The sequence below is a fragment of the Galendromus occidentalis genome, unplaced genomic scaffold (assembly GCF_000255335.2).
Source record: "Galendromus occidentalis unplaced genomic scaffold, Mocc_1.1 scf7180000077487, whole genome shotgun sequence".
NCBI classification, from domain to species: domain Eukaryota; kingdom Metazoa; phylum Arthropoda; class Arachnida; order Mesostigmata; family Phytoseiidae; genus Galendromus; species Galendromus occidentalis.
In genome coordinates this window covers 276,383-288,200 of record NW_003805475.1, presented here as the reverse complement: position 1 = coordinate 288,200, position 11,818 = coordinate 276,383, and the positions used below count along the sequence as shown (strand labels likewise).

Genomic DNA, 11,818 nt, shown 5'->3' with positions numbered 1-11,818 from the left:
GCAAACGGCCTATTTCACGCCCAACGAGGGTTGTCGAGGACCGTGGGAGCAGACGATTTTTCAAAATGGAAGCACACATCATTTGACGGCAGAAACTCGAACGAAAACAACCGGCGTCGGCTCCAGACTTAGAATAGCCTTGGGCAGATCTTCAGACTAGCTGAGATCTTCGACGGCGTTTCTTATACGATCACCAGAAGTTCGTCAGCCTAGTTGTCGATCTTTTTCCTTGAACATGTCGACGGAGATCGTGAGAGACGGGAAAAACAAGTAGGTTCTGAATCGAGAAAGCGTCAAACCCTTCCATTCTCAGATGAGTTCCGGCGTATATTCCTGAGAGAACTTCAGAGGAGTCGGTCTCCCTATTTGCCACGAGGTGTCACTCGAATTCGTTGCGATGAAATAGACGGCAGAGCCCCCCGCTCCCGCTGCCATCGGTTCGAAAGCCAATGGAACGCCTGAGTCTCATCGATCCGAATCGATTCTGTTCCCTTCGAGCGAAGCTGGGGGTCGAGATCCAGATCTATTCCAGCACTGTTCCGATAACTTTTCTTTTCTCGAGCAGGTTCCAAATCCAGTGTCCTCACTGCAGCTCGCGGATACTCTGTGAGCAAACCGGAGCTTATCTCAAACAGGAGATGCAAGTCCCGAAACCTGATTGTGTTGAGGAGACATTCGAAACATTAGAGGAGTTCTGGAAGGTCTGTGTCCTTTTCCGTGTCTTTCTCATTCGAACTGATCTCCGGCTTTACAGGATCTCTTGCTGGGTATAAGTCGTGCAGAGCCGGAAAGCCGGGCTTACGTCTCTCGGGACCATCAACTACGTCCTATCGAAGGAACATTCATCCATCTTTTCATTCTTCCAGGTGGAATCACTGATGACTTTCGAAAACATCGGGATGACGAAGCCTTCACCAAGTGGCGTTCGCTACCTAACGTGTTGTGACTGTGAGCGGGGTCCTCTGGGAATTTTCGACTCTCCAAACGATACCGCATTCGTGGCGATAGCGAGAGTCAAGAATGAACCTGACTCCAAGTGAAAAGCTGCAAACGACGAGGAAAGCTTTCTGTGAACTGGCGATTCGGCGTCAACACTCTCGGCACCCCCTGCAATAACACGCCTTTCGTCCTGTACAGTAACGTTGATCACGCAAACGTATGGATATATATTTTATTAAGAAAATAACGATATTTTCCGAGCAAATAAAATGGATACTCTCGTGGCATACTTTAACACGACCAAAAAAAACAGTCTCCTGGGTTCAGGCAGGACCTTCAGGCGCCTCCTCAGTTGACCCCACAAGACTTGAATTTCCTCGAGTCTTTCGTGATATGGCTCTTCTTCTTCTTTGCATGCTTCGCCCTCTTATCCCTGTCCTCCCAGTTGGAAAGTCCCTTCGCCGCCCCGGGAGCGCCTTCGGCTTGACCTCCGAGGTTGCCAAGTGGGGTAGCTTCGATCGTACGGCGGACAGGCTCCGGTGCCTCAATCACCGACTTCTCCTGAGCCCTCAACTTACCGAGCCCCACAGAGCCCCTCGCCGAGTTTTTAGTGTCCGTTTCTTGAATGGGTGTGCATCCCTTCACTCGAGGCGCGAGTCTATCTTCTTCACTTTCGTTCCCGAATCCGTTCGTCTGTGGCCCAGAACATCTTCCCTCGACTCCCGCAGCCTTCGCAGTGACATTTTTTCTGACTTCCTCCGCTGGAAAAGACGCCCCACATTCTCCCACGGGAGAAAAAGCCACCGCTACCTTAGCAGACGCAGCGTCTTCACGATACTCCGCGGAAGGAATGGGCTCGCTTTCTTCCGCAACGGGGAGAACCCCGCCCTTCTTCGCGAGGGGGAGGATCCCGATCTCCTCCTTGGGAGGGAGGATCCCGATATCCTCCTTGGGAGGGAGGACCCCGCCTTCCTTCGCGCAAGGAATAACCTCGCCTGTCTCCGCAGAAGACACAACCTCGCGTTTCTTCGCGAGAGAGAGAACCCCGCCATCCTCCGCCGGGGAGAAAACCCCGCCCTCCTCCATGGGAGGAAGATTCCCGCCTATCTGCACGGGACGGAGGACCCCGCCTTTCTTCGCGGGGGGAAGGAATCCGCTTTCCTTTGCCAGAAAGAGCAACCGGTCGTTCTCCCTGGGAGGAAGAACCCTGCCCTCCTTCTTGGGAGGAAGGAACTCGCTGTTCTTTGCCAGAGGGTGAGACCCGTCTTTCTTCGAGACAGGAAGAAGCCCACCTTTCTTCGAGGCAGGAGGGAAACCGCCTTTCTTCGAGGGAGGAAGGACCCCGCCACTTTTCGCGGGAGGGAGGAATTCGCCTTTCATCGCGGGAGGAAGAGCCCCGCTCCCCTTCGCCAGATGGCGAGACCCGTCTTTCTTCAAGACAGGAAGAACCCCGCCTTTCTTCGCGGAAGGGAGGAATTCGCCAAACTTCGCGGGGGGGAAAACCTCGTTTCCCTTTGCCAGAGGGTGAGACCCGTCCTTCTTCAAGACAGGGAGAACCCCGCCTTTCTTCGCAGAAAGGAGAGATTCGCCTTTCTCCGTGGGAGGTAGAGCCCTGCCCTTCTTCGCAGGAGGGAGAATCCCACCTCTCTTCGCCGGGTGAATAAGGTTCACTCTCTTCGCGTCGGGAGAAGTTCCCTTGTTGCTCGAAATGAAACCGCCTTTTTTTGATAGGGGGATCACCCCGCTTCTCTTCGCTGAAGAGATGATCCCAGTCTTCGCCATCGGAGTCTTTTCCCCGCAAGATTTCGCTGAGACTATCGTATTCGAACGAGGCAGAACCCCGAATCCCTTAGCCTGCGGCATAGCACCGCTCTCTTTCGTGGGGCCCACATCTGCGTATTTTGAAGTTCGACCAGGCACGACAGTCTTATCCTTCGCCACCGTGAATGCTTCCTTTTTCGATGGAGTCACGCTTTCGATAGCGGCTCTTGGTGCCACCCTCCTGGGGTTGATTCCTTTTTCGAGGGAATCACCGGAATTCCACATCTCGATTACCCGATGATCCTTCGGATTCAGTTCGGGTATCGGCTGGTCGCGTTTCACCACTATTTCAAGAGCACTTAATTCGGCAACAGTAGTTGCCGAAGGCGGGGAGAGGGGTGCCCTCGACTCCGAGTCGACGCTCGCCTGAGACATCGAAGCGGTCCTTTCCTCGGGGGGTCTCCAGGCTTTCCGGCGCTTCGGAAGACTCTTATCCTCTTTCCTCTGCAGAAGAGACGCCGATGCGACCCGTCCTCTGACGCTTTTCTTCACCATGTCTGGCATCAAGCGTTTCAGTTCACGGCGATTGATGTTGTTCGGATTCACGCCGCGCAAGGGTGTAGGCCCGCCAAGTTCCGGGGAAACAGATTCTCGGGGAGCTGGAAGAGACGGCGGGTTCCCCTTAGCGACCGTAGAAAGCAGAAACTCTGGGAACAATCTTGCTGCAGGCTTCTTTTCCTTCGAGATCTCGTCGGGGAACAAGGGGAAAGGGGAGTCGTTCTCAAGAGGCGTTTCTCGATGCGCGCGGAAAAAGTCATTGACTGGTCGTGGCCGTGCCGAGCTTATTATCTCCTGGGGATTTGGGGCTGGGAGCATCGGGCCGGGGTCCCCAATCTCGCTCGCACCAGCCTCTAGTTTGTCAGCCAAATGCGTAGGCTCAGGGTCGGTCGTTTGAGTCCGGATCATGTCGGCAAGAGACGACGTTACCGTCTGACCCGGTATATGATTTAGTTCCGGAGCGACATCGTTTGATTCCGTTGGGCTCACAGCGTGCTCATACTCGTATTTAGGATGAAGATTTTCTTGCTGTCCTAATGCAGGAGTACCTTGCTGATTGGGAGCGCATTCCCAGTCCGGGATAGGTTCGAAAGCCCCTTGGGTGACCCCCGTAGAACTCTTGGGGAACTCCTCAGGCCCTGAGGCCTCCCGAGTGCCACCAGCTGGGTCTGCTGTTTGCGGACCTTCGGGAGAAGATTCGGGCGTGTCCTGGGGGACCTGCCAAGCTGTAGATGGATCGAAGCCTTGCCAAGGACCGTAACTCACACCCGGCCACGAAGTTTGGATGATCGTGAACGGTGGTTCCTCAGCGGATATCAGTTGTTCTTGACCGTCTTCTGGGACGTCGAGTGGTGAGGTTTCCACTGTGAGCTCCTGGTCAGCTATCGGGTCGGATGCCTGCTGCTCCTGCTGGTGCACGGCGGTCCCCATGGGAAATTCCTGGTAGTGGAGCATCGGAAACGCTGCTGATGGTTGTCCGAATAATTGTTCGTATGGACCGTAGACTGATAACGTCCGAGCTGTTTGAGGGAGAATCGGAAAGCTTTCAGCGTAAGGGTACCTGACACACACGGGATACCCGAGCGAGAGCAGTACATCGTTCGTGTCTGAGCTCTGATTTAGGAACGCCCCCCGCGCTTCCTCCGTCTGGCGCCGTCAGAATCCGTGGGTACGTCAAGTCATATATGGTAAGCTCTCGCAAATTCTGCGGGGAATTCAACGAGGGTCCTGACTGCATCTGCTCGTGCCAGGCGTAGCTAAGAATCTGGACTTCGGTACTTCTCACTGCATCAGGTAGGTCTGAGTGGAAAGAAAGCGAACTAGGGGATTATGGGATGGGTAACAGGGAGGTCTGCGAAGTCACTACGATGGTTGTCCTACTGAGCGGGACTTGATCAGAACTCACCTTCTGACACATTCTGTGCTCTGCTATCTTCGTTATCTATTTCGAGGATCTCCCGCGAAGTGGGAAGAAGAGGACAGATGAGCAAGAGACGAATAAGTCTCCTTGATGATGATAGCGAACATATTTCATGATTTTATTCAATGAGTCAGCTATTCGTTCATTCATGGACTGCCACAATATTGTTCTACGATCGATTATTATGATCTGAATACATAATCTTGCTACCGACTATCGTGATCGGTGTTTCTATCATGTGGTGGGGGCATTCGCCACATCGAATCGCCTCCGCACATTGGGTCTCCCTTGCTTACTGCAGGCGGCGGACCCCGATCTCAAGGGCTGTCCGGTGTTTTTGGCGGTGATTCTGAGCCGGATGAGCTCGAAGATGCGTTTTTGGATCGCGCAGGGGTGCTCGAGCGGGAACTGGACGTCCCTGGACTACTTTTCCCATCGGGAGTCGAGATTCTGCGACTGTTGGATCTCGATGCTTGACTGACAACGCCCTCACGGCGATAGGGGGGATTGTCCTTCGGATTCAGCGCTTCCTTTTCTGCGGAGCCGGAATCAGAGGTCGGCGTTCCGGCTTTTCTTTTCGGTCGAGGCGAAAGAGACACCGATGATGCGCTTCGAGAGCGATACCTCTTCTTGCTCGGAGGGTTCCGGTCAAGACTATCGCGACTTCCGGATCGCTCGCGACTGCCTGAACGCGTTTCCTGTGAACATGAGAATCCTCGCTTCGATTGAGCGTCATTCCGGTTCCATCCAACTCTTAGCGACAAAATAAAACTCGTGAATCAATATTAGTTGTTTACCGTGATTTCGAGTCGACGACCCTCAATCTCTCGGTTTTGGAACTTCTTTATGGCTCGCTTCAGATCGCTGTGGGTTCTGAACTTGACGATCCTGCAAGATCCATATATCGAACCTTAATCTCAAGATGAATTAAAGGCTCGTTCCTTGAGGAGCTCAAGGCTCCCCAGGCAGCAGCATCGGTGGGGGACCCAGAAATGAGGAAATGTGCGGAATGAGATCCGGGGCACTCACCCCTGATGTTTGTGGAGTTTGTGAGCGTCTACGTGAACGACTTCGATATCTTCACGGCGTATCATATCCTTGAAGTCCTGCGAGGACAGATGTGGTTTTAGGGTGAACGTCAGTGAACCCTTAAGAACATTCCGGTCTTCGGATTAAAACTACGATAAAATGAATGACTTCTCCAGGAAAGATTAAGGCGATTCGCTTTCATCATTTTATTCGAAATACAATGTTTTCGAAGCTCTAAGGTTGTTGTCGCTTCTTATTTCAGTAGCTCACCACCACAGACCTGGGAGTCAGTCAGAGACTGTCCTGATGAAGACATTCGACTTGATTGATCGAATGATCGAAATGATTTGATTGTCTATAAGACACTCGACTCCCGAAAATGCATTGACTGGGAGCATCAATTGAACGAATGAGATGTTTTCGTTTCGGTGACAGTGATCGAGCACCGTGACTCATCTCGATGAGGAACTAGACATCCACGGAACACCGCTCTTGAGTATTGAGCTCTGTTCAGACGTTGACGAGGAGTCGCCCCGAGCTAAACGTCAACGAGTGGAGATCAGCCACCCTCAAGACGCGACGGAGTCTGCTTGCTCTGATTTGCTTCCCACAAGGATCAAGCATTGGAGGAACATTCAGCTACCACCGCAAACGCACTTATACGGCAGAAAGCAAATCATTAGTTTTACGGTATGACGTCGCTTCCCGTTGCAACGATCTATGGAGACCCTCTCAGAATCGATTCCTCACCTTCCAGCTGATTCGGGAGCTCAGATTTTCGACAACTATTTGGTACTCTCCGTTGGAAGAAGCATCGTTTCTGAAACAAATGAACGAACCGGGAATTTCGGACCAATTGGTCGACTGTCCCAAGGAGGATGCGGCCGAGCCTCGTGAACCCCGACAGCGAATACTCGAGCTGCCACCGTCAGATGCTCACCTCGCACTTGAGCTCCTGTGTTTCTGGTCACGACTCCCCTTGCGTTGGCGACCGGAAGCGATTTCCACAGTCATGCGCTCACCTCTCATAGACCTCCCTGCGAAATTCGTCATGAGAGGCGTCTCTTATGATTAGGTGGTCGGAGATGGGATCCCGCCAGGGCCCTGGGTTTCTCTTTGGAGGCTCACCGTTCATGTCGTGGACCGCGTCTGATGCGTCCCGGTCGGTGCGGAAATCCACGAAGGCGTATCCTCGTTTGAGCATTATACCCCGTATACGACCGCAACGGCTGAAGAACTTCTCGATATCTTGTTCGCGACTCCCACGAGGAAGGCGCCCGATGAAAACACGGTTCCCACTCATCTCGCTTCGGAACGAATCAATTCCCGACGTGAGACCGAGCGATCAGGGCGTTCAACAATCACGAATCATTGAAATTATTCAAAAACTCACAAATGATGTCGGTATTGAGAGCGAGGTGATTGCTCCTCACAGAGAATCAATTTCGGATCGGAATCGAATCTGATCGAAACACGACAGGCCAGAACCTTCACTTAGGATACTTCAGGGTTCATAAAGTGGGAGAGGGGATCGGAGCGAGAGAGCGAGCTCGAACCCCCAGGGAAGGCTTCAACCGCCTTTTCTCCGGTTGGAATTCAGCTCGGCTCAAGTTGAACGGAGAGCTGGAATGGGAAACGGGGGAGGGGCTTCTCTGCGTGTGCTGTTAGGGGATCCGTCAATAAGAGTTTCGCATGATCCGGAGCCGACGGATTCACGGGTCGAGCCCCGTGAGAGTTCGCTCTCCTTCAATAATTAATCGTTGAAGAGAATCCCTAAAAAAAGATTCGACCCTCAGCTCTTGGAAGTACTTTCCTGGTGTGACAAGTGTTGCAATATCGAAACAGCGGAGGAGAGAGAGACCCCCATGCGCCTTGCCCACCTGCTCGGGTGATCCTTTGGAGGGAGCGGTCCTCCGAATGTAGAGGGCGACGCACGTAGCTCCTACAAGGAGCGTGATAATCCGCCGGAATAGATCAATTCGAGCTCATACCTATAAAATCGTTGAGCCGATTTTGCGCGACTTGAAGAATCAATCAGAGGTTTCGTGGGTATGAGTGTTTTATTCCCGCGTGCTGATCTCCCGGATAGCTTCAGAGAACAACTCGTTCTCCGTGAAACGGAGGTCCCCGAGCGCTTCCCCGCGCTCTCAACCTTTCTGTACAGCCGCTCTCCGCGTTATCAACACAATGTTCTCGAAAATATATTTTCGCTAAATTTTTTCGCAACCGAACAAATATACCTAATTGACGCTGATGCCTCTGCCGTCCGTTAACTCATTATTCTCTCTGCCTAGATTATATTCTGTCTCACTCGAAGGACTACCGGAACCGATGTGCAAGGTAGAGTTCCACGTTCCGTAACGACCATCGTGACGAAATCTGGTGGCGTGATGTCATACGTCAAATCGACAAGGCTCACAGTCGACGACAGAGTTGTGCACAAGAGCTGTTTCCGCTTTTCGCTGAGATTCTGTAGGAATTCCCTCTGAGAACCCAACTCGTTGCCGGCGAAACAGTCCGCAAGTACTTTATCAGAAAACTTGTACGTTTCACAGCAGACCAGGACAGGTACGTTCATCTTGTGGGCGATCATGGAAATCTGCGAGCTGCCTACGCGCGAAGCCACGTAACCGTTAGCCAAAAGGGTGTCAGCGCTCAGGAGAACTTTGGTTACCTGAATGGAGGAGAAAGAAGAGGCATGAATATTTAGATTCGCCGAGAAAAAAAATTGAGAAGAGAACCGTGCACTACAGCAGACTTCCATAGAGAATCCAGGATCGGGAGGCGGTACACTTACTTCCTTCATGATGTAGGACACCGAATGGATGAAGACATATTTGCAATGGATCCCTTTCTGGCACAGAGTTTTCAGCGTTTCTCGACCTTTCAGAGCAGGCCTCGAGTCCACCACCACGACCGAGAATCGTTTGCCTTCGTCATGACAAGTAGTCAAAATATCCAGGACCACCGACGATCTATAGAAGAGGAGGGAAGCTCTTGAAATCATGAATCAATCGCCATCGCAGCAGAGAATAATTTCATTGAAGAGATAATTTCATTTCTGTTAGCTCACCTGGCATAGGTGAGAACGACATCACCATCATGGATTTTTGATTTGGCTATCTCGACAATGGCACGCCTCGCTAATGTGATCTCGTTCTGAAGAAAGCCATCGATGTTGTCGATAATGGTGCTCGCAAGTTGGCTTGCGTTCTTCATCGACTCGTCCTCGCTCATCGAGAGCTTAATGTGTCGGAGAGCATTGGTCATCGATACGCTGAGAGGCCGGCACTCCTTCAGGAAACTTTTGATGAAGGAAACGATTAGCTTCGTGATTCGATTCTCGGGGACATTTCCGGGGTTAACTCTGGGTTGGAAGACTGGATCTTGTCGAGACATCACTTACGCGACATTGAAGTCCATTTTGGAGAAGAACTCCTGGGACAGTTCCCGAGCATCGTGCAACTCAGGGGACTCAGTGGATCCGAAGTCCTGCGCGAGTTTCTTCAAAGCCTCCAGCATATACACGCATCGGTCGTTGGCTCCAGAAACAGCGCCGTCCGCGATTTGGAAACCGAGCTGCAGAATCGCGGGATGTACCGATGGCCTCTTCTCGCCACCGCCGTCGTCCTTCTTCCTCCTGTCCACGCTTCTAAACAAGTTGCCGATGTTGTCTCGTCGCTTGTGCATGTTGACGAAGGGATTCGCAGCGAATTTCACTACGAGGAAAGCAGTCGTTGTAAGTTCGCGAGAATCAACGATCAATCAAATCTGCACCATATCATCATATCGCGAGGATGGTCTCTGTACTTACTGTCGGCGAAAGACACTTTCTTGGTCGGCATATCTTTCTTCTTCCCCAAAGGGCTCTCTTCTGGCTTCGATGGCGAATCTGAGGTAGACCCAGACTTCGCCGCTGGTTTCTCTTCTGCCTTGACGTCTTTCGAGTCGGCGGGACCCTTTTTCTCTTGGGCTTTCTTCGCTCTCTGAGCTTCCTGTATGGCGCGCCGCTCAGCTTTCGTCAACTCCTTCTTGTTCTCCTTGCCAGCCCCATCTTTATCGGCGGCCTGCTCTGCGGCTCTTTTCGCTTCCTGGAAGAGCATGCTCCATCAACACGGAGACAAAACCAAGAGATTTCGAATTCGGCAGAGCAAATGAAAATCACGAGTGAATGCGGGAGGAAAGCACGATACTCACGAAAGCAGCTTTTCGCTCTGCTTTCAGGCGAGCTTTTTCAGCGTCTTCCGGCTTCATGCCGTTCACGACCGGGGCTGACTTATCGGCTTTTTCTTTGCTCATGGCGTCGGCTGCCTCAACGACGATTGTCTGACTTCCGATTCCCGGTCCTGTCTTGCTGTTGTGAACGGTTTTCTCGGTGACGCCTCCACCGATCAACTTTATAGTGACCGAATGACCAATGTTGGCGAGCGAACCAAGAACCTCAGGGTCTTCTATTCGCTGTGGGAATGCCAATGAGAGTCTATTTAGTGGATGCGCTTCGGGGGTGAACTCGTCTTTTGTGATCAACAGCTCGAACACCCTGCTCACCTGGAGTGATTCCTGAGTCTCTTGGAGTTGTCGATTTTTTTCAATGTCTTCATTCACGACGGTGTTGTAATTCAGAATCGGTTTATTCGAGTGAGGACAGACGACTTCGAGTCCGGAGGTACCTCTAAGCTCGCAGCAAGGGGGCAGAATCTTATTTCTATTTCTCCTTTTCTTGACTCCGTCTTGGCGAACGGGGACTATGGTCAGGACTCCACTCGTCTCTGTGTCTAATACCACGCCCGTGGACACGGCTACGCTCTCCGGCGTCTCGAAAACCGGTTGTAGGGAAGAAGGGAACTTGAACCCTCCGGATATGGTCTGGAGTTTGTCGTCGGGCACGACTTCCTGCGAGAGAAGGACCGTCTTGGAAAAAGTTCCCCGGAACCGAGTATCATCGGCGACAGGCGACTCCGTGTCCCGAAATGCTTCTGACCGAAAACCGCACTCACCTCTTGCGGCGTTTGAACTAATTGCGGTCTCGGGGGAGGACTGTAGAGGGCGCCGTGTCCCTGAGCCTTCTTGTTCGATCCGATGAGCGTCACGACCGGTGACGCTTCGATGACCTTTGGACCCGTGGGTTCACTCTCTGTATTTCAAGGGAAGCCTTAGATCATGTCTAGGACTGAAGACGGCATCTGGCTCAAGTTAAGATTTGCACGGCATAACAAACGAAGTTAGACCTGTGAGTAAACTTACGTCGAGCTAGAACAACAGCGGGGTTAAGGTGAGCAGGGATCGTGCCGGGGTCTTTGTTCAGGGGTATAACAGTCACGGCTGGCGAAGATTCGGACTCTCCTGATTCTTGTTGGCCACCCTTCTTTTTGTTTCGCTTCTTCTTTTTCTTCTTACCTGGAGCTGCACTTTCTGCCGATGGTGCCGGCGCCGGTATGATATTCACGCCGATCGGTATGATAGACACTTCCTGAGGACGAAAGAATTCGCTCAGTCCGACAGCTGAGAGCGAACTGTTTCAGAAACTCTAATGAACCCCGATCTCGCCAAGTAGGTACATCGGGACGAGATCAGAGGGGCGGGCGACCATTGCTCGAGAATCGGAGCCGAGACCTACCGGTACTTTTGGCTTCGCAACTTCTCTGATCTCGATAGGTTTCTGGACGCTTTCAGGAGCAGGAGCCGGCGTTATGTTCGGCACAAGCTTCTGGAGCTCCTTCTGATTCTCTCCTTGGACTTGAGGCACCGGGTCCTTCTGTCGGTCTGGTTGAGCCGGAGCTACGGATTTCTTCTTGCTCTTCGTTTTTTTCTGAAAGGATTCAGACATCGTGAGAGCCCTCAACCTCAACATGATTCCGAAAGTCTCTCTCGGTCCCTGGTCTGCCCCCGTTGAGAGGCCTTCTCAGAACTTTCACTCGAGATGAATTGTGCGAATCGCGCGTCTCGAACCTAAAAACCCGATCGAACCCAAACACGATGGATCCCATGCACGCTCCGAATTCCGCGTCGACGCTTTATTCCGGGGAGCAGACTCAAGTCTCCAGACGCGTGATGTCCTGCCCTCCACGAAATCGTCACGTTATTCGGGTGCGCCCGCACCGCATGACCCAC

The 11,818-nt window shown here is 52.3% G+C and overlaps 3 protein-coding genes across 3 annotated transcripts; 1 reads left to right on the top strand and 2 right to left on the bottom strand.

Moving 5' to 3' along the window:
- The first annotated feature begins 235 nt into the window (after nt 1-235).
- strat (RAB interacting factor STRAT) lies at nt 236-1,232 on the top strand. The gene is made up of 3 exons (XM_003746002.2): nt 236-270; nt 566-701; nt 867-1,232. The coding sequence occupies exons 1-3, from the start codon at nt 236-238 to the stop codon at nt 1,038-1,040; spliced, it is 345 nt and encodes a 114-aa protein (XP_003746050.1). The 3' UTR covers nt 1,041-1,232.
- A 3,763-nt stretch (nt 1,233-4,995) lies between these two features.
- Nucleotides 4,996-7,201, bottom strand: LOC100902945 (serine/arginine-rich splicing factor 5). The gene is made up of 7 exons (XM_003746001.2): nt 7,101-7,201; nt 6,836-7,014; nt 6,648-6,744; nt 6,458-6,527; nt 5,708-5,784; nt 5,476-5,566; nt 4,996-5,376 (listed from the first exon to the last, which is right to left on the bottom strand). The coding sequence occupies exons 2-7, from the start codon at nt 7,008-7,010 to the stop codon at nt 4,996-4,998; spliced, it is 891 nt and encodes a 296-aa protein (XP_003746049.1). The 5' UTR covers nt 7,011-7,014; nt 7,101-7,201.
- A 548-nt stretch (nt 7,202-7,749) lies between these two features.
- eIF2Bdelta (eukaryotic translation initiation factor 2B subunit delta) lies at nt 7,750-10,055 on the bottom strand. The gene is made up of 6 exons (XM_003745965.1): nt 9,905-10,055; nt 9,522-9,798; nt 9,114-9,426; nt 8,781-9,011; nt 8,505-8,682; nt 7,750-8,381 (listed from the first exon to the last, which is right to left on the bottom strand). Exons 1-6 carry the CDS (start codon nt 10,004-10,006, stop codon nt 7,998-8,000), a joined length of 1,485 nt encoding a protein of 494 aa, XP_003746013.1. The 5' UTR covers nt 10,007-10,055; the 3' UTR covers nt 7,750-7,997.
- Between the last annotated feature and the right edge of the window lie 1,763 nt (nt 10,056-11,818).

Excerpts from the sequence above, each read along its gene's own strand:
- strat (XM_003746002.2), top strand. The coding sequence starts at position 236 with ATGTCGACGGAGATCGTGAGAGACGGGAAAAACAA. Across the intron at positions 271-565 it reads GTGAGAGACGGGAAAAACAA|GTTCCAAATCCAGTGTCCTC; the intron begins GTAGGTTCTGAA and ends TTTCTCGAGCAG. Across the intron at positions 702-866 it reads CATTAGAGGAGTTCTGGAAG|GTGGAATCACTGATGACTTT; the intron begins GTCTGTGTCCTT and ends TCATTCTTCCAG.
- LOC100902945 (XM_003746001.2), bottom strand. The coding sequence starts at position 7,010 with ATGAGTGGGAACCGTGTTTTCATCGGGCGCCTTCCTCGTGGGAGTCGC. Across the intron at positions 6,528-6,647 it reads CACAGGAGCTCAAGTGCGAG|AAACGATGCTTCTTCCAACG; the intron begins GTGAGCATCTGA and ends CATTTGTTTCAG. Across the intron at positions 5,377-5,475 it reads GTCGTCGACTCGAAATCACG|GAAACGCGTTCAGGCAGTCG; the intron begins GTAAACAACTAA and ends TCATGTTCACAG.
- eIF2Bdelta (XM_003745965.1), bottom strand. The coding sequence starts at position 10,006 with ATGAGCAAAGAAAAAGCCGATAAGTCAGCCCCGGTCGTGAACGGCATG. Across the intron at positions 9,799-9,904 it reads CAGAGCGAAAAGCTGCTTTC|GAAGCGAAAAGAGCCGCAGA; the intron begins GTGAGTATCGTG and ends ATGCTCTTCCAG. Across the intron at positions 9,012-9,113 it reads AAAATGGACTTCAATGTCGC|TTTCCTGAAGGAGTGCCGGC; the intron begins GTAAGTGATGTC and ends CTTCATCAAAAG.